We start from the raw sequence: 23795 nt of genomic DNA, 5'->3' as shown, positions 1-23795 counted from the left end.
ATTAAACATTTTGTACAAAGAATAAACCGGCGCAAAAAAGGGATGGAACACAAAATTGAAAGAAAACCATAGATGCTCAGGATGTACCTCGAGACACACACACACAGAAAAAATACTCCAGGGCAGTCCCTAGAAAATGACACAGTCAAAATTCCATTGAAAAATCATTTTATTAATGAAAGGCTCCAATGTATAAGCTGAATATAAAATGTTTTAAATACAGAACCTTTTGGTAATAACACATTTGCTTGAAAACACAAGAACATTGTGGAAAAATAAGGCATTTAAATGTCCTATTAATCTTTTTAAAACTGAAACAAAGCTGCCCCTAAAAGGAGAGTGGTACAAAAACAAAAATGCTAAAGCCAAACTGAGGAGTGTTTGGTCTACAATGAAAGTTGTGGGATGAAGAAGAGGATATCATGTCCAATTTGAAAACACACATTCATGATACAAGCAAGATAAACAATTAAATTAATAATTTCAGTTCAGTTGTTTTTATGTAAACACTCATGAATATTGCTTAAGGATATATTTTATCCTTAAGATATTTTTTATTTAGTCTTTAAAGGAACAGACATTCTTTCCAGGTTGTATTCTATTTACAACCACCACTGTTGCCACCGCAACCCGATCCCAGATAAGCGGAAGAAAACGCATGGATGGCTGGATGTATTCTATTCAATAAACAGATCTTGTTGACTTTACTGATCTTCACTGGTTTTCATATGGTATGAAAATAAAACAATCCATGGCAGCACAAATCATATAATTGTGGGAATTTAAGAACTCTTTGTATTGTAATATGTAGGACAGAAAAATAGTTGACTGCTAGTTCAGATTTTACAGTCACTGATTATAAAAACTGATAATTTCCCCCAATTCAATTTATACTGTTTTGAAATAAAATAAATGGCCACCTAAAAATGTATGAAGCTAAAAACTGCAAAAACAACAGTATGGGTCTACTTTTACCTTTCAATGTACCGTTTATAAATTGTTAGTTTATTGTAAATAGTGATCAATGATATTAATGTGTCAAAGAGTACTGTGGGACTGTGGAACTGTGGCATAGTGTAATATCTTTTTTTTTTTTTTTTTAATAATTTAATGTCTGATTAATGCTGTATGTTGAGGATTCTTTACTCTAAAATAGAATCAGGTTAAAAAATAATGACAAATAAAACCTCAGATAACTGGGTTGAAAACAAAAGGAGGTATAGCTATCATAGAGGAACCCATTTCTTTTAGACAAGATTCACAGTGGAACATATCTCTAATATTACACATTACATGAAAAAAGCAATATAATAAACTCTAATGCACTGACAGTATGCTGTACAGGCTTGAGTGTCCAGGAAACAGAACGTAATTTAATTTTTCACATGTAAAGAAGCAAAATTAACCTCAACAGAAAACTACATAAAGTGCAGAATATTAAAAAGTTTCCAACATACATATAAACATCCTGTTGCAACACTATCTGTGCGACTTCCAGTTTTTCCATTTATGTAAAACAGCACGATCTACCACCTGCCCACTGGTATCATAACTCATTTTTGGTCACTAAATATAGATCCTACTGTATAAATATAAACCTGCTCAGCTAGCTTCAGTCTAGCAAATACACTCGCAATGAACTAATCTGAACACATGACTAGAGTAAGTTCTGTCAGCAAAGTGACAGCGGCAGGAACACTGACACAAGCTGCAGTGCAACAAGTCAAACTAAAGACAAAAAAACAAAAACAAATCTAAACTCATTAGTCAGGCTCACATGGATACTTGATTTTTCAGTCAGCCAATTTTCAATGTTTTGAATCAAAACACAAACATTTTCAAAAGGATCCCTTATATTTAGTTTTTTTTAAAAGCCAAGACGTGTACGGAGAATAACATTTTAGAACTGATAAACGAACATTTGGCATGCCATTAACATCCACTAATTAATACCATCGATCATTCGGTTGGTCTTTGCTGTTCTGGCCACAGTTATTATATATTCTTTTTTAATATTAAAAAAAGACTAGTAGGCATTATGGAGATAATATCAGTATAAAGCTCTGAGCAAAGACTACTGTGAAAAAGTCAATCATCAAAACTTGTAAACAAAGACAACTGTAAAAAAAAGAAAAGAAAGAGCACTTTGATAAGGCACAACTTTAAACTGAAACAGGCAGGTCCAGCCACGTTGTTTCTACAGGCAAAAGATAACCAAGAATATCTTAGACCACATTTATCTTAATTTAAAAAAAAAAAAAAAATCTGACATTATACTGTTTATATTTAATTCATAAGGCTATAAAACACTTAACAGCTTACGTCATAAGCAAATACAAACTCTAATGTCGGATGTGGGCACCAATACGAATGAGCAGTACCAAAAACTACAGTTCTGTTATGACACACCAACAACCTGTCAATGGTGTATACAAGCTGGGCATCAAACGTACCTTTCTTTAACCTTTTCATTCAAGCCTTGTGTTGTTCTGTTGTTGTATCATTATAAAAAATTATTATAAAATGGTTATTGTCTTCATTTCTCTGTGTAGAAGGTCCCACGACTGTAATGAAGTCCCTTTGAATGCAGCGTGTTTTAGTATCTCCTCATCTGAACATCGCGGTGAGCATGGAGAGTAGCAGAGACCTTCGTTATGGTTTTGGACATATCTTGATGAAAGTTGATGACCATTTGAAATACTGGTGGAGGGACATCGTTTCCAGGAGGCTGTCTTCACGTTGGACATCTCACACTCGGCAGCTTGTTAGAAGCAAAAATTATTGTTTGATGGGTCTGTGTGCAGGGACAAAAACCTCCTGTCACAATGGGAGGTCTTTGATTCCAGGACTGACTACCTGCTGCTGTCAATGCATCACCATCACTAGTGCGCAGCAACTTACAATCTTCACGTTTAAAAAAAAAATCGGAACTGTTCTTTTTACGGCTGGCAGAAGCAGTGAAGAGTTTGGGCTTCTCAGTTTCCTCAGTGTAGCAAAGTGAGGAGTCCGAGTGGGAGTAGAAGGCAAAGAGGCCCGGTACCTAAGACAGAGGAGGCTCTATTCTGCCCTTTTTCTCTCTGAGCACAGCCATCACCCCTGTACCCACTGTAGCACTGGCACTGGAAGTTTGTGCGGAGAGCAGCTAGCTCGGCTTGGCCGGACACTCCTGTAACCTTCAGCTGGCCACTCTGACTAGTTATCCTGTGCGTTGAGGGGCTGAGATGCAGGTACACGTCACTGTCTTGCACTCTGCGAAGACAGCGTCCGTGTGATTTACACAGCGCCTGGCTGCACTGCTCTGCTGCAGTGGACACGTTGAGCAGGTACCGGCCCAGCGGTCCCTGAAGATACCCATTTAGGATGGAGCAGCTGGCCTGGGGGGTAAAGAGAGGAGATTTTAACCGTGAAGCAGTAAACACAAGTTGATTCAGCATCAAACAAGCAGAGAGGCTCTTACATTGCTGTTTGCATAGGAGGTGTCGCCCCAGAAGATGACACCTGCAGCTCCAAGCGCGACACTCTCACCGATGGTGGAGACCAAATCTGTCTGCAAAGGTTTACACAAACAGTTCAGCAGTGTGTCACACAATGAGGGAAATATTATAACACAGAAATACATTTTAATACCTTTGACTCAATATTTTAATAATACACGTGTATGAGAGTATGTTAACTCGTGTTTTATATAACTTTGTCAAAGCAATGAGTGTCTGCTACCCAGACATATACAAACACATTTCATGTCAAGCGCCAATGTGCAGTTGGCAAGTGCCAGATGTAGATAGAAGAGCTCAGTGACTACACAGTGGTTCATATTTTAGGTGGGAGTTAACCAAGGGTGCCTTCACATCTATCTCGTTTGGTCCGGACTTTTCAGTTTCGTCCGAACCAAAATATCTAGCGTGAAAGGTGCCTCGGACCACGGTTTCGGGCCAAAGGACAAAAATTTGGTCCAACCAAAAGAGGCGGTCTCGGTCCAGATCAAACTGAAATTTCAAACTGATCAAAATGTTTAACTTATTCTCCGAGAGGAAAAAAAAAGTGCCGGTCATAACGTCATAATAATAATACCATAGCGGCAACACAATTATTCTGTTCATTGATTTTTTTTTTTCAATTCAAGTGGGCTGAATTGACAAAAAGCTCGATGTCATGCCATCTACAAGCCAATCAATGTCAAGTATTGACATTCAGGTGTGTCATCTAATGTTCTTCAGTGTGCTCAAAATTTCAAAGAGAAACCAAAACAAAACCAGACCTAACATATAGAATGTAACAAAAACAAACAGGCTGCCAGGTATGAAAACACCTATAGAGTTGCAATATGTTCTACTTAGCAGAAATCGGTTTCCTTCTCTGAGAGGATTAAATGCTTCTTATTTTCTATATTGCTGGTTAAATCTTTGGACACTTCACCCATGTTTCACAAAAAAAAAAAATCAGAAAAGAAAACAGAATTATTAATTTGCCATTTGGATTTTTTTTTAGTTGGACTTTCTCAAATGAAGGGATTTGTCACTCTTCTCAATTTGACATCATAGTAGACCAACAACTATCTGAGCTTTGATCAGGTGACTGATTAATCAAAAATTTATCAATAGATTAATCACGAATCAAATATAGTAACCAAACTCCTAGACAAGAGATAATGAATGTATAAACCTCCTTGATGAATTGTTGCTCCAACCAACTAACCTCAGTGAGGAGGGTCATCTGACTGTTGTAAGTAGGTCTGGTATAAACAAAAACAGGACGTGCTAATCCATCCCCAACAGATGCCAGGCGCATCGCCTCCTTCACCCTGTTTCGGACAAAGAGGCGCCCATAATTTGTAGAGCGTAGTACAGAACCCATGTATATTGACGGGAAAAGTGCTGTACACTCCATCCACAACCAGTTAAGTTGATCATTGCGGTCCATCTCCACAGCGGGACAGCGGCCTGTGTAGCTTTTCAAACCACTCCTGTAGTCGTGGTTGTAACAATCTGGGAACAGGTAGAAGCCCCACAGCTGATTGGGCCTCAGATTCTTGGCAAGTTTCAGAGTCTCCAGCATGAATTTTCGAGCTGACAGCTCAAATTCTTGTTGTGCAACTTTCCCCACTTGTTCTGGGGTCCAGTCGGGGTTCTTTTTGGCCACCATCTCGCGTGATTTATTTCGATAGATGTCTTTAATAACCCAATTTCGGATCCACAACGGGCGCCATTCCTCCCAGTCGATGACTGCCAAACCTTTTGCCTCTGGCTCTCGTATATATTTTTGCACACCTTCGGGCATCTTTTCATAGTGCTGTGTGAGGCTGGCAAGCTGTGGAAGGCCTCCATTGAATGCAGTGCCCCCATGATCATAATACGGATACCACCCGAGGCGTTCCTTATAGAAAATTGTGAGAGTCTGCCGGACAAAGCCCTCATTGGGGGATGCTACAATGTCAAACTGGTCCAAAGATAAAGTTACACCCTGTCGTGGTGCACAATCCTCTGTTGGGGCATTCCAGGCAAGAACAACTGGCTTCTGGGAATATAATGGCCATTTTGTCTGCTTTATATCTGCAGAACACAAGACTGTCCACAATGCAAACAGAGTTAGAAGCAACCGAGGCAGCTGGCCAGCTGTGGTGAAGAAAGCGTGAAACACAGCCTCCATGGTCACTGCTCACGTTCACGTCTCCTTTTCTAGAAAAGACAAAGCAGTTTTGTTGAAGTCAGCCAATAATAAAACTAAACAGTTCCAAACATCACCATATATGATTCAGAGCATTGAACGTATGAAAACAGAAGATCTCTCTCTCTATATATATATATATATAGACACCATGGGAATATTTTAAAGAGTTCCAGGTGTAGCAAAAGTAACGTGATCTCTAAGACAGACTGAGTTTCAGTGAGAATCTCAAAAATAGGTTCGGTTTAAAGTAGATCATGAGAGACAGCTACTTTTTTTTTTTTTTAAATCAGTATTACCGAGTATGGTTACTACCATTGAACTTCCGCTTTCACAAAATGTTGTATGAATCATTTTACTTAGAAAAGCATCCGTCCATTATCTATACTCGCTTTATCCTGAACAGGGTCACGGGGGAGCTGGTGCCCTGTCCCAGCGGGGTCCAACCTGGACAGGTCGCCGGTCTATCGCAGGGCCAACACCCAAGGACAAGTTGTAGAACCACCACTTAACCTGACACGCATGTCTTTGAACGGTGGTGGGGGAACCCGGAGGAACCCGGAAAGAACCCACCAGTTGTAGGAAAACAGTTCAATGTTTGTCAAATCTCACCGTAAAGCTAAGATAAGAATGAAAACACCGACTTTGAACAGCTGCTTTTTCTTTCAACCCTCCCCCTGAACATCCTCTAAGTGATGAAGTTACTTATCCTCAGTAGTTCAAAGTTTCATTGAAACTGATAACCGTGCTAAGTTGGCTAACGCGCTCCGTATTTCTGTGCAGTCCGACCTGTTCTGTTGAAGCCGATGACCCGGGTTAACTCCACTCGTGTAACCTACAGATAAAGTAATTTTCCACCGCCCTGCCATGTGCAAAATAACAAGTCATATCCCGTTCAATCCATCTCGACGATTAGCGTCCAGCTAGCACTGGAAAGAAACTATCGCAGCACCAGCAATGATGACGGTAAACGTTGAGCAACAACAGTTCACTGCATTTACCTTTGAGTAGGGGGGGGGGGGGTCTTGAATTATTGCAAGGCGTAATTTTCCATATTTTACCGTTTGTCCTTCACAACATGAGGATTTTTTTACTTAACAGTTAGTACTACTTTACACGTAACCATGATAATAATCTCGTCTGGCTTGAATTTGAGGGGAAAATTACTTTCAGTGCCGCCCACCACCCCTCGAATGAATATCTAAGTGGTCTGCTCTTCTAACTCTGCTCTCCAGGAAGTTTCATTTATAAGAGCGAAATATCCCCCACATTAAAATCACGTATTCTGTCTCTACTATATAAATACACATTTTAGCTGTGTGAAAAGTTTCACCCTAATCCGATTTCCTTTTTAATGTACAAAATATATATAGCCTAAATAAAATTAATTTCGCTTAAAATAATAATACAATAATGTTTTTGTTTGAATGTGAACTAAGACAAATGCCTCAACCAATCCAAAATGTTCTTTACACAATGTTATGTCTCACGTTGAACGCTGTATTATTTTTCTTTCTAAAGCTTACAAAGGTACCGGTTTTTATTCAAAGATTTTACACAGATCAGGCTTGTTTTTTTTGAAAAACTGACTTCTTATAGTCATATATTATAAGCATATGAAAATCATGTATTCTTTATGACCGTAACTTTGAAACGGGAATGATCAATAAAATCATTAGAATTATGACATTATCAAATGTCTCAAAACGTTTTCTTATAGGCATAAATTTAGCCCATAACCAAAAGTTATTGTTAGCTTTGTTTTTTTGCATCCTGAATGTAGTGAGGACATTTGAAAACATTTGAATTTGAACCAAAAAAAAGGTTTTTAAGTTATTGAAACAAACAGTATTATGCTTATTAAGATAATGTCATTTTAAGGAGTCCAGGTCGTTTCTTACCAACAGCCTTTTGCTCAATAATCTCCAGATGAAAGTTGGTCAATCAAGCTGGTCAGTTGTTAAGAACCAGAATGCAGGCAGGTCAAGTTTATTATTCTGTCCTGTAACAGGCTCTGTGAGCTCCTTTTAAATGCCCATAAACTCCACCCTTGTTTGACTTCTATGTTAAACAGACGTGTGAAAACCCCTGCAGGATCCTTGGATTATCAAATTTAAAACGGGGAAATCGAACCTGTCATTATAGTTACACTCTTGTTGTGAGCATCATGTTATGTCAGCTGCAGCTTTGATAGCTGAATAGGTGGCAGGCCCCCACTGGCTGCTAAACACAAGTTTTTGCAGCTGAAATAAAACATGATTTCCGATTCATTATCTTTGTTTGTTTTCCCATAACAATGCTGTATATGTTGTTATATATGCAGGTCTAAAGGAAATCAAAGAGCCCAAATATTACCAAGTGACTACAGAATACATGGAATTACTAAATGCCAGTACTTTTGCTGCTCAAAACAAGCCACCAGCAGGTTACCTTTTTAGGTTAACCAATTCATACTAGCTTGATGGCTAAGACTGATGCCTCACAAAATCTTGCTTTAACTCTGTTCGCCTTCATTTTTAATTTCACATTTACTCTCTCCCCGGCATTTTTCTGAAGGCTGAATAAAAAGCAATATACTACTGTAGTTTCAAATATACTAGCAACTTCTTAAAAAGTAGGAAAACCATCAGCATTTAAAGTCACACACTGAGAAGTTTCTATGCATGAAGGTGTTGTCCCACTAAGCCTGAAATCCCATTCCCCTTTAAGTTTATTTTTATACATATTGTTGAATACATGTTTTATCATTTCAAAAGAGCATTTTGTTCGTGAGCTCACCATGTTTGCTGAGCAAGGCAGTTTTGAGTGATCCCATGACATTTCACCCATCAAGACCTGTGATTATTATCCAATAAATATTCGGCAATAAAAAAAAGTAACAATCCTACTAGAAACTACCCTATAGGTGTCCCACTACATCTAAATCCACCCAACCATTTTTTTTAAGAGCTGAGACTCAGAGCTGACTGATTTTCAGCTAAATGTGGTCAATGTACCTCAGAGGGTTAATGATTTGCTTCACAAAGATCCTCTATAAGATCCCTGTTTGCACTAATAGCAAAGAAAACACATTGAGAGGCTACATTGTCAAAGCTGTATTTTCATACAAATGACCTTCTTGTCCCATTATACCCTTTTCCAAACACATTTAAAAAAAAAAAAAAAGACTGTCTGAACCAAGCAGGATTATGAGAAGATAGAATAATTTACACAGCCCTTATCATGATAATCAAACAAAGGCAATGACGACTGTGAATACTTCATTTTACCGTATTTCATGGCCTAAAACGTGCCTAGACTTTTGTCAGCAAAACCAAAGGGTGGTGGTCTGCTGAGTCAATTTTAACCTTAATTCTGCAATTCACCTCATGGCCTTTCATATTATTTCAGCTTTGTGAAAATAAACAACAAAAAGTAATTGCACTGCCATGTCTCCCCCAGACTCAGACAAACGGTACTTACCCAGGGGGGGAAAAAAGAACCCACAAAGACTGGTGCTGAGTAAAATCATTTCACAGAAGCAATAAAGTGGAGTGTATTTTGGCACAGACTCCTTTATCCACAGTAAGGAGAGCAATATCAGAAAGCTTTATAAAAAAAAAAAAAAAAATTTAAAAACCTGGAGAAAACCCTTTCCCATGGAGTTGGCATAGATGGCCTTCACTACTCTCTCAATACTTCATCCATGTCATCGGCAGATTTCATTCACACACTTTATCTCCTCCACTGGTTTTCTTGTTATTTCCTCTGCAGGTGGCTAATTTCATCGCAGGTTGAGGTCAGGAGCATTACTTCCACCTCAAGTCCCATCAGTTCATTGCCGTGCTTAAAGCCTCCACCAGAAGGCTGAAGTCTCGGTCATTAAACAAGGTTATTTGAAAAATAGCTCTTGTAAGCTTCCATTATAGTTGTTATAGAAAGGCTGAGCCAGGCAAGCCAGATTTGATTGTTGTTTTACTCTTGTAACTTCATCATGCAGATAGCATCACAGTGTTGAACAAAAAAACAAACAAAAAAAAACAGTTGTATCTGCAACATTAGTCCAAATTTATGGCCCAGGTACTATGGAAACGTCCTCAAAATATTGTATCTATAATATCTAAATATTAATCCTCAGGAATTTGAAGTCTTAAAATCCTTAGATTATCCCAATATTTTATATTAAAATCACTCAGTGAAATGTGGTGTCTATTAGGGTTCCAAGAAATCTGATTACCGTCTGAAATTATTGAACACCATTCTAGTTTAAATTCATAGACCTAACCACATTTATGTTTCAATGGGTGATTACCACACCTTGTATAACTATAATGATAGGAGACTGTAACCCTTGAAAATGATTTTATAAGCAGCAATTCTAAAATGGGTCTACTGTCCTCATTGACATTAAAGGCTTTTGAAGCAAATGCATGTTAATATGCTGTTCAGCTATAATGAAGGAATATAAAAGAGGGACATGACACAGTTCAGCATTTCAGTTTGTAATTAAAAAACAGTTAATAATAAATTAAAAGTGAAACATAGTATGCCAAAGCAGCAAAGAAAACAACAGGATCTCTTATTAGACTCACTGCTGCTGTGAACATGTGTGGCTCTGGAGGTCACTGAAGCCAGTCCTTCCAACATTACAATATGACATTAATCCACTTGAGATGTTGTGGGCCACTGATTGTCAACTTCCAAGGCTATTACCCATAAGCAGATCCTGTTCCATGCATAATAAAGCAAGTCATAATAGTGTCAAAAAAAACTAAAGTGTGCACTGACAAATTTCCCACTCTAGGCAAGACCATGATGGAGGGAAGGACCACTTACATTCTCCTTAAACTCCTTGAGTTCAATGAATCATACCAGAAAACAACCTGCTGCAAAAAATTCAGGACTCTCTTGTGTTTCATCCGGCGTCTGCACACACATTCACTCTGACATGCACACAAACCATGATCTGTAAACTGTGTAGGTTTTGCCGATTTGGCATCCTTCTAGATCCCCACTGGTGACCTATTCTGTGTCTAACTGCACACAAGCCAAAAACAGATCACATGCAGAGGCTCAGCACACAATGCATCAGCCTGTCCACATAAGGGCATCAAATATATCAAGAGATCATGTTATTTTAAAAGGTGGTTTGGGCTTCCATCTGTAGGGGAAACCACAGGACGGAGTTGACACAGTGGCAAGTCTGAGACACTCCTCAGACATCGTCAGGCTTCACAGAGGACAACCGGGAAATCCACATGGATGCACGGGAGGTCGAGCTTTATAATTCCCTATAGGATACAAAAGAAATGGAAAGGATTTGGACTGATAATACAGAGGACTGTTCTTTTAAAAGTTAAGGCCTAGTTTAGGATTATGATCTCCTCACCTGAGGTGTTAAGTTTTTTTGGATCCGTTTCAGCTTTGCCTTTTTACGTCCATTTTTTGTCACAATTGTCTCTTCATAGAACTCGTGGGCCAAGTCGCCGTCTTCATCAAAGAACAGAGAGCTGTAGCAAAGAGACAAAATGAAATGTTCATAATACTCGGGGGTTTTTTAGTTACACAATCTAGTGAATATCATATATCACTTGTGCAAACACTGTATTTTATATGACACAATAAATGTCTGTCAAAGAAAAAGGTCACACAAAAAAAATTAAAAAAATTCACAACAGGGGGAAAAAAAAGACTATTGTGCATTATATTGAGTTGTTTACATAAAATGATAGTTGAAAAGAAAACACTCAGTCAGCTGTCCTCCTTTGGGGTAACATGGTGGTTTTAAAAAAAAAAAGTTACCGGATCAGGGTGAGCAAATAACAGCTCAGTACAAAAATGGTGGTGGTGGGGGCAGTTAAGACCACTACAGATTTGCTACAGCAGCAGCAGACTATCGTATGTTTGTGTCCAGTCCTGCCAAATAAGAATTAAGATAAAGTGGGCTCATTATCATCATCAATCTATCAACTGTTGCACAATCAGCATGATTTTATGGCTCCATCTTTCCAAAATAATGCCTTTATGTGAGCATGTGGGAATGTTTCATGTATAAACTAAAGTGAATCTCTCAAAGACCAGTCTAAAATTTTTTGTGTGCAAATGACCAGATTATATAGCACATTTTCAAGGTCTTCACGGGAATATCCAACACAATGGTTCCCTCCAAAAGCCTTCTTCTGTACAGTTTAACTTTGGCTACGATTGTGTCAGAATGTCTGAAGCATGAACTGTGTGTACGCACTGCCACATCTGCTGGAGCAGATCAATGACTTTGATACGGTGCTACTTTTCTGGAGGAACATCCTGGATGCTTCAGTACCTCAAACGAATGTCAAAATTAACAAGTCTGAATAGAGTCAACAAGAACATCTGCTTGTATTTTCACAAGAGGAATATCTGGTTTCGGATGCTCCTCCTTGTGAAAGGGTTCATTTACCTTCGTCTTGTAAAAACAAAAGGTGTTGCGCTTTGGAAACTTCGAACTCTCGCCAGTGACTGCTCGTGTCCATCTTTGGTTGGATCGTCCACACTACCTGAGCCAGAAAAAGGCCAAAATCCTCTGGATTTGGAGCCGCTACCCCCCATCTTCAGCTGCGGCACATTATTTTCCTGGGTCACAGGGCCGCTCGTGGTGCTACAGCGTTACTGTATGAAATGAAACGTGACCTTGGAAATGTGACACCTGGGAAAAGTGGCACACGGAAGGAGTTAATCACTTCAGGCAATATATTAGGACACAAGCATAACCATTTGAACAATTTGCAGCCTATTTTTTTGTTTTTTGATGTGAAGCAAGAGAGCTCAGTTAGGTGCACATGTATTGCTGATCCTGATGCCCCAGTTTTCTGTGAACGAGAAAAGTGGTGCCACAGACGTCTACCATAAGAAATAAATAAATAAATACTGCCCCTCTTTTTTTTTTTTTTTTTTCCAAAATGTATCTTCCTAATGGATAAGAGACAGAATAGAGGACAAATAAAAGACAAAAGTCCAGTTATGTTATAATCCCAGTCATAAATCATTGTGCCCACATGGCTGTAAAAGCAGGCCAGTGACATGACAGTGCAACATTATATGAACCTGACAAAATACCGAACCACTCTTCCATAGCGCGCTATTCAATGCAATAAAGTTAAAACATGTTCGGGGGGGAAAACAACAACAACAACAACATGATAAAAAAAAACAACCCAGAGTTATCTCTACTTAGAGCTGTGAAGGACTCGGTAACATCACCCAGACATGGCAGCTAACTCGGGTAGGCAGCCTTACCCGACGACACCGATAAGCGTTAGTTACAGTCGCTTTTTTTTTTTTTTTTTTTTAAATGCACACTGTACGTCCGGCACCATCAGCTGCAGACGATTAGTACTCGGTTCCCCGCATCATCAGCCAGGTCAGCATGTTTTCCAAAACATAAATACAACGCGTGCTGGCGTCACCGGAGGCTAGCGTTAGCTGCTGTGAAATCTAGCGCTCGTCGCTTCAGCCGAGTTGAAAAAAAAACAACACACACCTGAAGTTGGAAGCGGGTCTGCTCGCAGGTAAAGAAGTGTTCTCTGATGAATTTTGCCTCAGTGGGGTCGCTGATTCTGTACTTACAAAGCAAATACCTTACAACACACACACACGCACACACGCACGCACGCACAGATACGACAACACGCTCGGCTACGCTAGCTGTTTATGCTAACAAACATTTATTCTTCAAGTCTTTTATCTAATAGCGGGCCACGGGAACAAAACGGGGAGCTAGCGCCATCACATGGACAGGAGGACGAAATGGGAACAACAGCACGTAAATAATACAAACACTGACTGGTGAAGCATTGTTACGCAACAGCCTAAGTATACATATTTCCTTCATAAGATCCAGTTTTTATTGAGCCTCGTTTAAAGAGGTTTTGATTATATTATTTTAATTGTCATCATCCGGAGTCGGGAAACGGGGCAGGTACCATTTCTATCGCACCCTTTTCCAACTTCTAGCCTCTGGAAGGCGCTACAGAGCACTGTGCGCCAGAACATCCACTCACAAGAGCACCTTTTACCCACAGGCTGTTAAACTATTAAACGTCATACACTTAGTGTCAACCCCCTTTGCAATAACACTCGTTATCTGTACTATGCACAATTGGCACCATTGTTTTATATGTCTATTTAGGCCTATGTCTTACCTATGTATGTACATAGATGGCAAGTTACAAACTGAGTCAAGTTCATTTTATGTGTAAACAGACATGCCCAATAAAGGTGATTCAGATTCTAATCCTGATTCTGATTCTGATTTTGGAGACTGTAATTTGTGGTGTTGTTGAACGGTGGGTTACACAGAGAGATGTTTTTAATTTTCCTTCCTATTTGAATGAATTGGATTCACAAAATAAAAGGAACAACTCTCGGTATACCCCAGTACAACTCATTATACATGGATAATTATAATCCTTATGAAGAGAAGATTTATAGCTGGGTTCTCTCAATCAAACTGAATAACAACTGAACACTATAGTTCTTATGAAGGAAGGACTTATTGCTGAACTATTGTATTATACTCATTGTTTCAACTGTCAGTGGTTTTAATGTTTTGGCTTATCCATGTGAGCCCACCGTCTTTAACAAGACATTGGCAGAGTACGTTATATCAAAGAATGAGGCCTCCACATATGTTTACTGTCATGGGCTGTTTTTCATGGTTTGTGTGTGCTAGGTCTCTTTGTCAAACAAACAAACAAAAAATCTTAATGCTACGAAATGGATGGATGGATGGATGGATGGATGGATATCTGCAGCTATTACAGTATGATCCTAATAGTTTAATAATATGCTTATACTTTATGAAGAGAAGGAGCCATTTCTCGGCATCAAACACGGGAACATATAAATAGAAATACATTTCTGTTTCCCTTTAACTCCACAGGGCAGATATTACATAAAGAAGATTCTAAATACTAAACTATTACTAAAATTTTAACAGAAAATCCTGACAGTGACAGCTACCAATAATCATAATAAACAAATGCCGGTTCTAATTTTCCACACGAGCCATTATAAAGAGAAGAAAGGAGGACAATGAGATGTCGTCATTAAAGAGTGACAGACAAACCTCAAATCGGGGAAAATGACATAGTGATGGAAATGGTGACATTTCTCTTAGTCTCATGAAACTGTTTTAGTGGAAACAATTGTAAGGATTAAACGAAAAGATTGCGGTCACCTACTGTAACCTCATTCAAGTGATTATATAAAAATGTGACAGGCGTATGAAGACCAAATACAAGCCACATTCTATTTCTCAACACCAGCGGCAAAATTCTTTCAGCCAGATTCCAAAATCTGGTGGAAAGTCCTCTCAGAGGAGTGAAGACTGTTATACCAGCATATTAATTGACATGTTTCTTTCTAATAAGATGTAGTACAATCAAATATGGGTACAATATTTATGTGTTCACATACCGTTGTCTACATATCATACTCTGGGCTGTACATTCAGGCCAAGGCCAAACACAGTTTTAATTGATTGTAAAAATGACATCAAATGACCCATAATTTATTATCACCAGTTTATTAGATAATTTGAATGCAAACACATTTTAAAAACTCAGTTTCTCAGGTTGATTAAAGTGCAAATATTTAAAAAAAAAAAAAAAAAAAAAAAAAAAAACGGTCTCAGAGACAATAAAGATAACTAAATATCACATAAAATGACCAAAAGATAAACCACATAAATTCCAAGAAAAACTTTACATGTCTTTTTATTTTTTTATCACTATAAATAGTGTAACCAAGCAGCATAGTTTTTAAAGAAAGAACTGCATCTAACTATGTTCAGGTAGATGATTTGAGTCAATCCAGTTCACAACAGTGGCCCTGCTCACACAAAAGTAAAATAACTTGATCATGTAGGTATTGTAGTTCACATTAAATGTAACAGCATCATCCCTGCTTTATTAACAACCTATTTTCAAAATGATATAATTGCATGAGCTCTTTCCTTCCCTTTCACATTATTCTAAATACTCTTATCGATCCATGATAATTTTCAAGGCAGGATTCAAGAGGATTCTTCTTAATGCTCAAATATGAGGATCAGTTGAATGTCTCAGCATCAACCAGGAGTATTTATCCGGGCCATGGCCTGCTTCATCATGTCTCCGGCGAGAGTGTAGCGCTTCACAATCTGTCGTACGTGCTCTTCTTCCTCACGCTTCAAGATTCTTAGAAAGTTGCACAACTCCGGGAAACTGAAGGCATCCCACTGTGGAGGAGAGCAATTTCATCTTAAAAGCAGCCATAAATGGTAAAAGTATTCTTTAATTGTTTTTGCCATATATTGACAAGTTTATGATTCTCAGAGTCAGATGGAGACTTACATTTACTTCCCCTGTTTCATTCTCTTTCAAAATCAGACTCAGGACTGTTTCACTGGGGCCAGCACACAATCGCAGATAGAGAGGCCGTTCATCATCAGACAGTTTACGCATGTACACTAGGAAAAAAAAAAGATTCAGAGCTTCAGACTTTAACACTGGGTTCTCTTTTGTTTCCTGATAACAACACAATTTAAAAAATACTACCTTGATTTTGTTTCTCAGTGCGTTCAAACAAGGCAAACTTTGCTGGGTTGTCCACCACGGTGAACTTGTTGAGCAAGGCCTCAATGACTTCTCGTACTCGTGTTTCAGAGCTTATATGTAGGTGCTTTGCAGTGTCTTTGGGGAGGTAAAAAGATGTCCGCCGTTTCATCTGTCTACCCTGCTGACATCCTTCCTCCCTCGAGGTCTGAGGAGGAGGAGGGAGGGAGATGGGACGAACTAACTGAAAGTGGACCTTGATGAAACCGGTGTAGGTCCCATATTTATTCTGCGAGGTAGACATATTAATAGCATAAGAATGGGAGTGAAATGTTCTTATGCATTATCAACAAAGAATCCACATTTTTGCACGAATGAATGTTCAGGGAGAAAATGTTTTTAAAGTCACTCACATCCACCATGTAGAGATTGCTGTGGATCTGAGCGTTGTACTCCTTAACCCTCTGTTGAATCTCACCAACACTTAGCACCTGTTTACCCAACTCGATCTGTTCATCCTGTAAAGAGAAGAGCATGGACAGAACAACAATAAGGCCACATGATATTAGGCAGGAAGCTTCACAGCTGGGCTTCAAGGATGGAGAGAGACAGAGAATCGAAGAATGGAAACAAAAGTCAAATTAATCCAAGCTCTTCGTCTGTCAAAGGACATGCACAATTTAATATAATTCACCAAACAGATATTGAAAATAGATTTGGTTGACGAACTAACGAATCTCACCGTTGCAACCTTGTGAAAGAAAGATGAATACGCTGTGTAATTCAGTTCCAGCTCAGAGCCGCTATCTTCCCGGCAGAAGGATGAGTTACTTGCTGTGCTTCCCCAAATCTTCTTAAAGGCTCAGGTGATTGGGAAATGTGACTAACTCTTTTAGATTTCTATCATCAACCATATTTTAGAATAATCTCTGGATTTGCACGACACGCTGTCTCCTGATTCTCTCTTCTGCTCTACTAACAGCTCGTTTGACCACAGCATTTCCATTTGCTCCTCCCTGACAATAAAACCTCACAAAGACCTCTTCAAGGCTGACCCACTCCCCGAAAGATCTGCTTGAATTATCACAAGATAAAAACTTTCTCCTGATGTTATTGTTCTTCTGCAAGTGAGAGCATCACCGCTGATGTATTTATATTAACCTAAAACATTGTCTTTCTCTTATTCAACATATATTCATTGTAGTTGTCCATCTCCCAACTCTACCAATAGTATTATTTTAGTTAAATTCACTATTCTGCAGCAGCTTGTATGGGGGCTTAAATATATTAAAATATGCAACATTTAGGCCTTCTAATGGCACCCTAAATGTACCTTTAACCTCTTAAAAACAGGTTCCCAAGTGATTCTTTCATTGATTTTAGTAACAGTTTTTTTCATGGGTTGAGTTGTCCTGGAAAATGCATCAGTTGAAAGATACAATCAATAAAAGGCTAATTTAAGCATCATTTGTGGCCTTGTTTTTTTAAATCATGCTGACTGTTGGCTTTCAAAACAGAAGGTGCAGCTAGTATATTAAATATAAATGGGTGAGGTTGGGTTGTGCAGAATCATAAATGGTGGTAAAACAGTTAGAAAATATGTGAGAAAATAATCTTAACTCAAACCTGAGAATATTATAACAATAAAGCAAACTTTTAATAATGTGAAAAGTTGAACTGTTCAGTGGGCTTCGACAGAGTCACACTTTTTGTGGTTTAGAAATATGGCCAGCTGTTTTATTGTTTAAATTGTGATCCCCTCTCCTCAGCTTTCTACTGAATTACCTTCTGCATAGATGCCTTTACAATGAGTAATAAAACCAGTATCTTTGAGGACATATGGCACAATGACACCGAGTGGACAGCAGTGGGCTATCTGGTAGCCTCCATCTGCTTTGACCTCCCCACCTACACCATATGAACATGGACAGTCTTAAGCACATTTTATTTAAGTGGTTGCACAGTCGATTCACAGAATAAAGTTAGACTTAATTATTTTTGACTGTAAATTTCCTATAGAAAGTAGTTATTAATTTTTGAAAATACTGTTGTTCAATCATATTTTCACTGCTGACTGTTGCACTATTTTATTTCATTTCTATTATGTATATTCTGTACATGCCTTATTTTATATTTTATCATCTGTATTTTATTCTGTCAGTTTCATTGCTTTTTATTTTGAATATATTTTAACCTATGCTGGTGCAACACAATAATTTCCCCCGCAAGATGAACAAAGTCTGTCTGTCTGTCTGTCTGTCTGGTCTGGTCTGTACCAATCAAAAAATCCTGCCGTCTAAACAAATGTACTATTGTTAAAAAGTGGCTGTCTTTTTTATTTACCACATTTGTGTCTGTCTCGATGGCGTCAATAGAGAAATCTTCAGGCTCCGCTAACAAACTTCCATGTGTGCTGCAGTCCAGCTGGATTAAAAGTCGACAGCGGTGGTGACATGTATAACTGCAATCTGAGAGAGAGAGACAGAGAGAAAGAGACAGAGAGAAGCAATTAGAGTGTACAATTTTTTGTATGCATTTTTTTTTTAGGTCAGCAGGTGTGGTGTAGAATCCAGTTTGTTACTAATTGCTTCAGTAGTTCAGTTAATGTCTTTATTGAATTGGGATAAACAGAGAGACAACAGAAATACGTTAAGTCAAAGTAAGGTCAAAGCAGTGAAATTCCCAGGCTGTATCTGTACCAGATACTGTCAGTCTTAAAACATGATGCTTGCCAGAGCTTCCTATAGATTAAGAAAAACTGTGACAAAGTTTCTCATGAATGGAAAAACTAACATGAGAACCTACAATCTGGAGATACAAGAATCTGGAAAGTGAAGACTGTTTCACATTACTTGGTTACTATGACTACAAATCTGATTTAGGCTTTAATTTCATGGTATTTTCAGATATTTCTTATGTAATGTTAAGGTCTTAATCTTAATTTGAGCATCTCAATAAGAGGTTCACGTTTTTTATCTACCTACTCGTCCCCAAATGAGAAACCACAATCATTTATGTTGGGCTAGCTCGATGGGACCAATTTTTCAAAAAAAGGACGTTTTTATTCTCTATTCATTTTCAGAGATTATACAAGAAAGCCAAAACTAACAATTTGTTAGTCTGTGTCTCAATACTTTCCAACTTCCCCAGCCGGTTTGTGGCTCTTAGCAACAAGCCCATCTGTTCCCTCTAAAGAGTTGAATCCTTAAAAAGAATATATATTTTCATTTTTAATAAGGGTTAAATAATTTACTAAAACAGCTAGACACAGCGTGTTACTACCCAAATAGGAGTCAATAGTGACTTTGAATGGGAATTTTCTGCTGTAATGACAGCAGCAGTGACACTGAATGAGGGACTGAATACAAATAAAAACATGAAATAAAATAAAATAAATAAGTTAGAGTCATCGTGTTCTCCATAATGAGGGAACATTTCGGTCAGTGCCTTGGCATGCGTCATTAATGTGTTTTTGATGGTTTTTAGGCAACAATGGACAATTTCAACACAAGAAAAACATAAACCGTACATTATCCGGATTTACCAGCACAGACAGTATTTTGTTTGAAAGATTACTGTATTTACTGGTTTTGGTCTTTTCATGGGGATTATTTACAGTAAAAATAAATACAGATTATCAACAGACCAATCCTTTAAACAAATTCATATGTAGAGGTTACTCACTGGCACAGCGTAAACTCTGCTTGTAAAGACCCCAGATGAATTCTCCACACAGGTCACACCAGGTGAGATGTGTGTAGCTGTAGGGCTGGAAGTCGTGACCCGACCCAGCCTCTCCTGCGTGACGGCCGGGAGCCTCGATGCTGACGCTGTCTCCAACCAGACGGACAACATGGTAGTGGCTGGACTGACCCGGGTTGGCAGGCGGCGGGGCTATGTGGACGGTCGGAGCAGCTAGCTCGATGGGATCATTTACACTGAGGTCTTTCAGCTCGATCAGCTCACATTTAGACATCCTGTCCTTGATGCAGATACTGACATGTCAAGCGAGCACTTGCTGTCCATGAGCTAGTATGGGTGTACGTATGGCCCTACAGGGTGACAGCATGGTTATATATATGCACATTTGCATGCTTTAGGAATGTCAGTATCTGATGAAATGTACAGTTCAGGCAAAAATGAAAAAAAACAAAAACATTAAATCCACTTCCAGATCGATGCAGCAACAAGTTGCCTTTAAGTCATTGGGAGCTGCAAGACAGTTTGAAATCACACATGTTTGTGAACAGTACATGGATACATGCACGTGTCAAACCATAAAAGAATCTGACATAAAAAAATCTATTCCATTTATTCAATGTCTGTACTGTATGGGCTTTACAACTGGAACAACAAAAGATTAACCTCTGCTATCTGATGCCAGGATTCACATGATTATTTTAAAATGTGGGACAAGATGACGAGTATAATCCTTTGCAATCCCAGCACAACTCATTCTGTTTTTGTGTCTGTGACAGTGAAACAAAACTGCATGCTGTATTTTAGACAAAACACTGTCACCAAAAAGTGGGCCAATAGGCCTCCACGTCATTCATTAAACTCAGAAAGCACAGAGCCCATTCAAATGTAATGTAACTAAATATATTTACTCATGTTCTGTTCAAAAGAAGAACAGGAGATACTCATATAAGTAGTATTTCCATTTTTATACGACTTTCTACTTCTTCTCCACCATGTTTTAAAGGGAAATGCTGTACATTTCCTCCACTATTGAGTATACGCTTATAAAATGAGATATTGCTTTAGATTATACCACACAACAGTATACCAAATTGTTAAAAAAAAAAAAAATAGGCTATGGTTTACCATAACCTACTAAAATGCACATTAAATGATTAGCAATAGTACAAAAATACACAAAAGTAATAATCTAACTTTGACAGGTGTCATTCCAGGGCAGAATGACTACTTTTACTTTTGATACATTTTGCTGTAACATCTACTTAAATACGATTTTTTTTTTTAAATAGACTTTGACTTGTACAGAGCATTTTTGGCATTACGTTACTGTACTATCATGTCATTTACAGAGCTTGAACAGTCCTTCCTCCAGTGAAAGAGACCTCATGCAGGGCCAGAGACACTGTGTGCCAACAGAAACTTGTTGTCTGAGCTGTGGGACTGCATTCCTCTGAAGTGCCACAAATAAGAATCTGTTTTAAATGTCCACAGGTGCATGTGAAACTTTGTTAAATTAGTGTCCTAGTGGAGCTGCGTTGTGACTAGAATATGAACAACTCGGTGCTCTGTCTACCAAGTGGGTCACCACCACACGGTGCAATTATTCGCTCTGAGCAACAAGAGCTCATTGTAACCGGGCTCATGCGTGCATTTTTTTTTTTTTTTGTCATATATTCTTATTTTCGAGTAAAACTCACGTATCGAAGTCTTTACAACAGATTAGTCCTCTTTGTCGTTTACAATGTCCCGTACACCCGGTTTAATCCTGTAGGTTGAAACCAGACAACAAACTCAGTTGACAGCGACACTTGAACACTCATGTTCGGATTTGCTGAAAGACAAGTCGTTAATGAATGGCCTTACCTCGTTTACTTCACTTCCACTTCTCGTCGAGGAGATTTGGAGCGTGGACGCAGTTTCTCGTTGAATTGACACCGAACCGTCCCTCGTCCGACGCATGCATTTGAGTTTGCGCATGCACATTGTGAGTGTGGGATTACCGTCTAATCCCATTCGTGTATTACACTGAGAAGCATCGCGGGAGGAATCCCCTCAATTCTTACATCAGAAACAAGCCTGTGTTTGTGCAGTGATGGAGCATAGAAGTTAAGACCATACACGGTAATAAACATGCATTAAATCAAATGTTTTGCTTTAATCTAATACTATTGCCTACTACTACTACTCATATTGTATTAATAGCTAACTAAACATGATATTAATAAAAAAAATAAAAGAAGTTAATACATCAAAAATTAATAACACATTAGACAAGCTTTTTTCATATAAAGGGTGCCTCATTAGAAACTCACATAACCTTCTTTTTTTACGATGTTACATTTTTAACAGATTATTTGTGATATGATTTTTGTTTATTAGCATATATGTTCAAAACTGTAGTTTATAACTCAATAAATTATTAAATACCATAGCCTGTAAAATTTCAGAATTGTGTCAACAAGGTATTTAAATTATTGTATACCTTTCCAATGAAAATAGTCCACATGAAAGAGTAGGACTTTTTTTTTATGATAGTGGATATGTCAGTTTATAACGACCGACTGTTCAATCTTTGATGAGGGGACATTTGGAAATTACCCAGCCAGGAAAAAGCCTTTCGGCTCAAATATGGCAGATGAAAAGCTCTTTATATTCTCTCTCTCTTTATATCTCTCTCGAGCCAGACGTAGCCTACATGTTGGAATACCATAATGTGATTTCATAAATGTGCCACAGTCTTATTTTTTTCCCACTGAGTTCAGTCTTTAAAGGTTTAAAGAAAGAGAGAAAGACAATAGCTACAAGTAAATCTATAGATATGGACAATTGTACATCTGCTACTTTACTGTACACTGAAGATGGCAATATATCAGAGTTTAGCTCCAAAGGGACAAAAACTGGATTGAAAATAAAGACATGTTTAAATTTTGTTAATACAACTTTGATGCATATTTAGACTATCCTGAGACTCATGTCATTTGGACTCAAGTAATAGAAAACTAGCAAAACATAAATCATAAATAGGTTATACATTACAAGTAGAAATCCAGCATTCAATTTCTTACTCAAGTATTTACAGTATCAAATATACATACAAAGGCCTATATAAAGTATAACTCGTATTACTCAAAGCTTATCTGACATAGTATCATACTTTTACATACATATTTTTTGTATGACAAATACTAATCTGTAAAGTAACCACTAATTTAAGGCATCAGATGACTACAGTGGAGTAAAAGGTGCATGTACATTTCCCTTTGAAATGCAGTGGAACATTCAGTGTATTTACTGACACAAATTTGAATATTGTAATAATACTTTACTTATTTATATGCCAAGGGGCATAAATAATTTACAGTGGTGTAGTGGTTAGCATTGTCACCTCAGAGCCAAAAGGTTCCGAATTCATTTTTTGGGTGGAGTTTGCATGTTCTCCCTGTGCCTGCGTGGGTTCTCTCCGGGTACCCCGGCTTCCTCCCACCATCCAAAAAACACGCATCTCAGGTTAATTGGTGGTTCTACAAATTGCCCTTAGGTGTGAATGAGAGCGTGCATGGGCTTTGTTTTCCATCTGCCTCTATGTGTTGGCCCTGTGATAGACTGGTAACCTGTCCAGGTTGTACCCTGCCTTCGCCCAAAGTGAGCTGGGATAGGCTCCAGCCCCCCCGTGACCCTGTTCAAGATAAAACGGGTATAGATGATGGATGGATTTATATTCCAGCACTGGGATCTTTTTAAATATTATTGTGAAATCAAATATTACTATGAAATCAAATTTTGGTTCCACCATCTGGCCAACATAAGTGATCAGTCTTGTCTGTGTGTAGGTCACAATACCAACTCATTTGCCTCTGGGAAAGGAAAAATAATAAA

General features: G+C 38.3%; 3 protein-coding genes across 4 annotated transcripts; all 3 read right to left on the bottom strand.

Moving 5' to 3' along the window:
- Positions 1–151: 151 nt before the first annotated feature.
- On the bottom strand, positions 152–8656 carry hyal2b (hyaluronidase 2b). Its single transcript, XM_069143654.1, has 4 exons — positions 6454–8656; positions 4696–5675; positions 3458–3547; positions 152–3374 (listed from the first exon to the last, which is right to left on the bottom strand). Exons 2-4 carry the CDS (start codon positions 5644–5646, stop codon positions 2985–2987), a joined length of 1431 nt encoding a protein of 476 aa, XP_068999755.1. The 5' UTR covers positions 5647–5675; positions 6454–8656; the 3' UTR covers positions 152–2984.
- Positions 8657–8744: 88 nt separating this feature from the next.
- tusc2b (tumor suppressor 2, mitochondrial calcium regulator b) lies at positions 8745–13334 on the bottom strand. The gene is made up of 4 exons (XM_069143667.1): positions 13163–13334; positions 12083–12328; positions 11033–11153; positions 8745–10934 (listed from the first exon to the last, which is right to left on the bottom strand). The coding sequence occupies exons 2-4, from the start codon at positions 12229–12231 to the stop codon at positions 10869–10871; spliced, it is 336 nt and encodes a 111-aa protein (XP_068999768.1). The 5' UTR covers positions 12232–12328; positions 13163–13334; the 3' UTR covers positions 8745–10868.
- Positions 13335–15219: 1885 nt separating this feature from the next.
- Positions 15220–21925, bottom strand: rassf1 (Ras association domain family member 1). 2 transcript variants are annotated; one of them, XM_069151826.1, is made up of 8 exons: positions 21783–21925; positions 21617–21684; positions 19902–20269; positions 18561–18685; positions 16631–16735; positions 16221–16506; positions 16017–16132; positions 15220–15901 (listed from the first exon to the last, which is right to left on the bottom strand). In XM_069151826.1, exons 3-8 carry the CDS (start codon positions 20191–20193, stop codon positions 15752–15754), a joined length of 1074 nt encoding a protein of 357 aa, XP_069007927.1. In that variant the 5' UTR covers positions 20194–20269; positions 21617–21684; positions 21783–21925; the 3' UTR covers positions 15220–15751. The 2 variants fall into 2 exon arrangements, with proteins under 2 accessions (XP_069007927.1, XP_069007931.1); XM_069151830.1 differs by lacking the exons at positions 21617–21684; positions 21783–21925 and having other exon boundaries at positions 19902–20638.
- Between the last annotated feature and the right edge of the window lie 1870 nt (positions 21926–23795).

This window comes from Embiotoca jacksoni, unplaced genomic scaffold (genome assembly GCF_022577435.1).
Source record: "Embiotoca jacksoni isolate LCO1_2020_lvr unplaced genomic scaffold, fEmbJac1.0.p SCAF_1, whole genome shotgun sequence".
In the NCBI taxonomy this organism is placed as follows: Eukaryota; Metazoa; Chordata; class Actinopteri; family Embiotocidae; genus Embiotoca; species Embiotoca jacksoni.
Note: the sequence above shows the minus strand (reverse complement) of the source record. Positions and strands in the feature narration are given on the sequence as shown.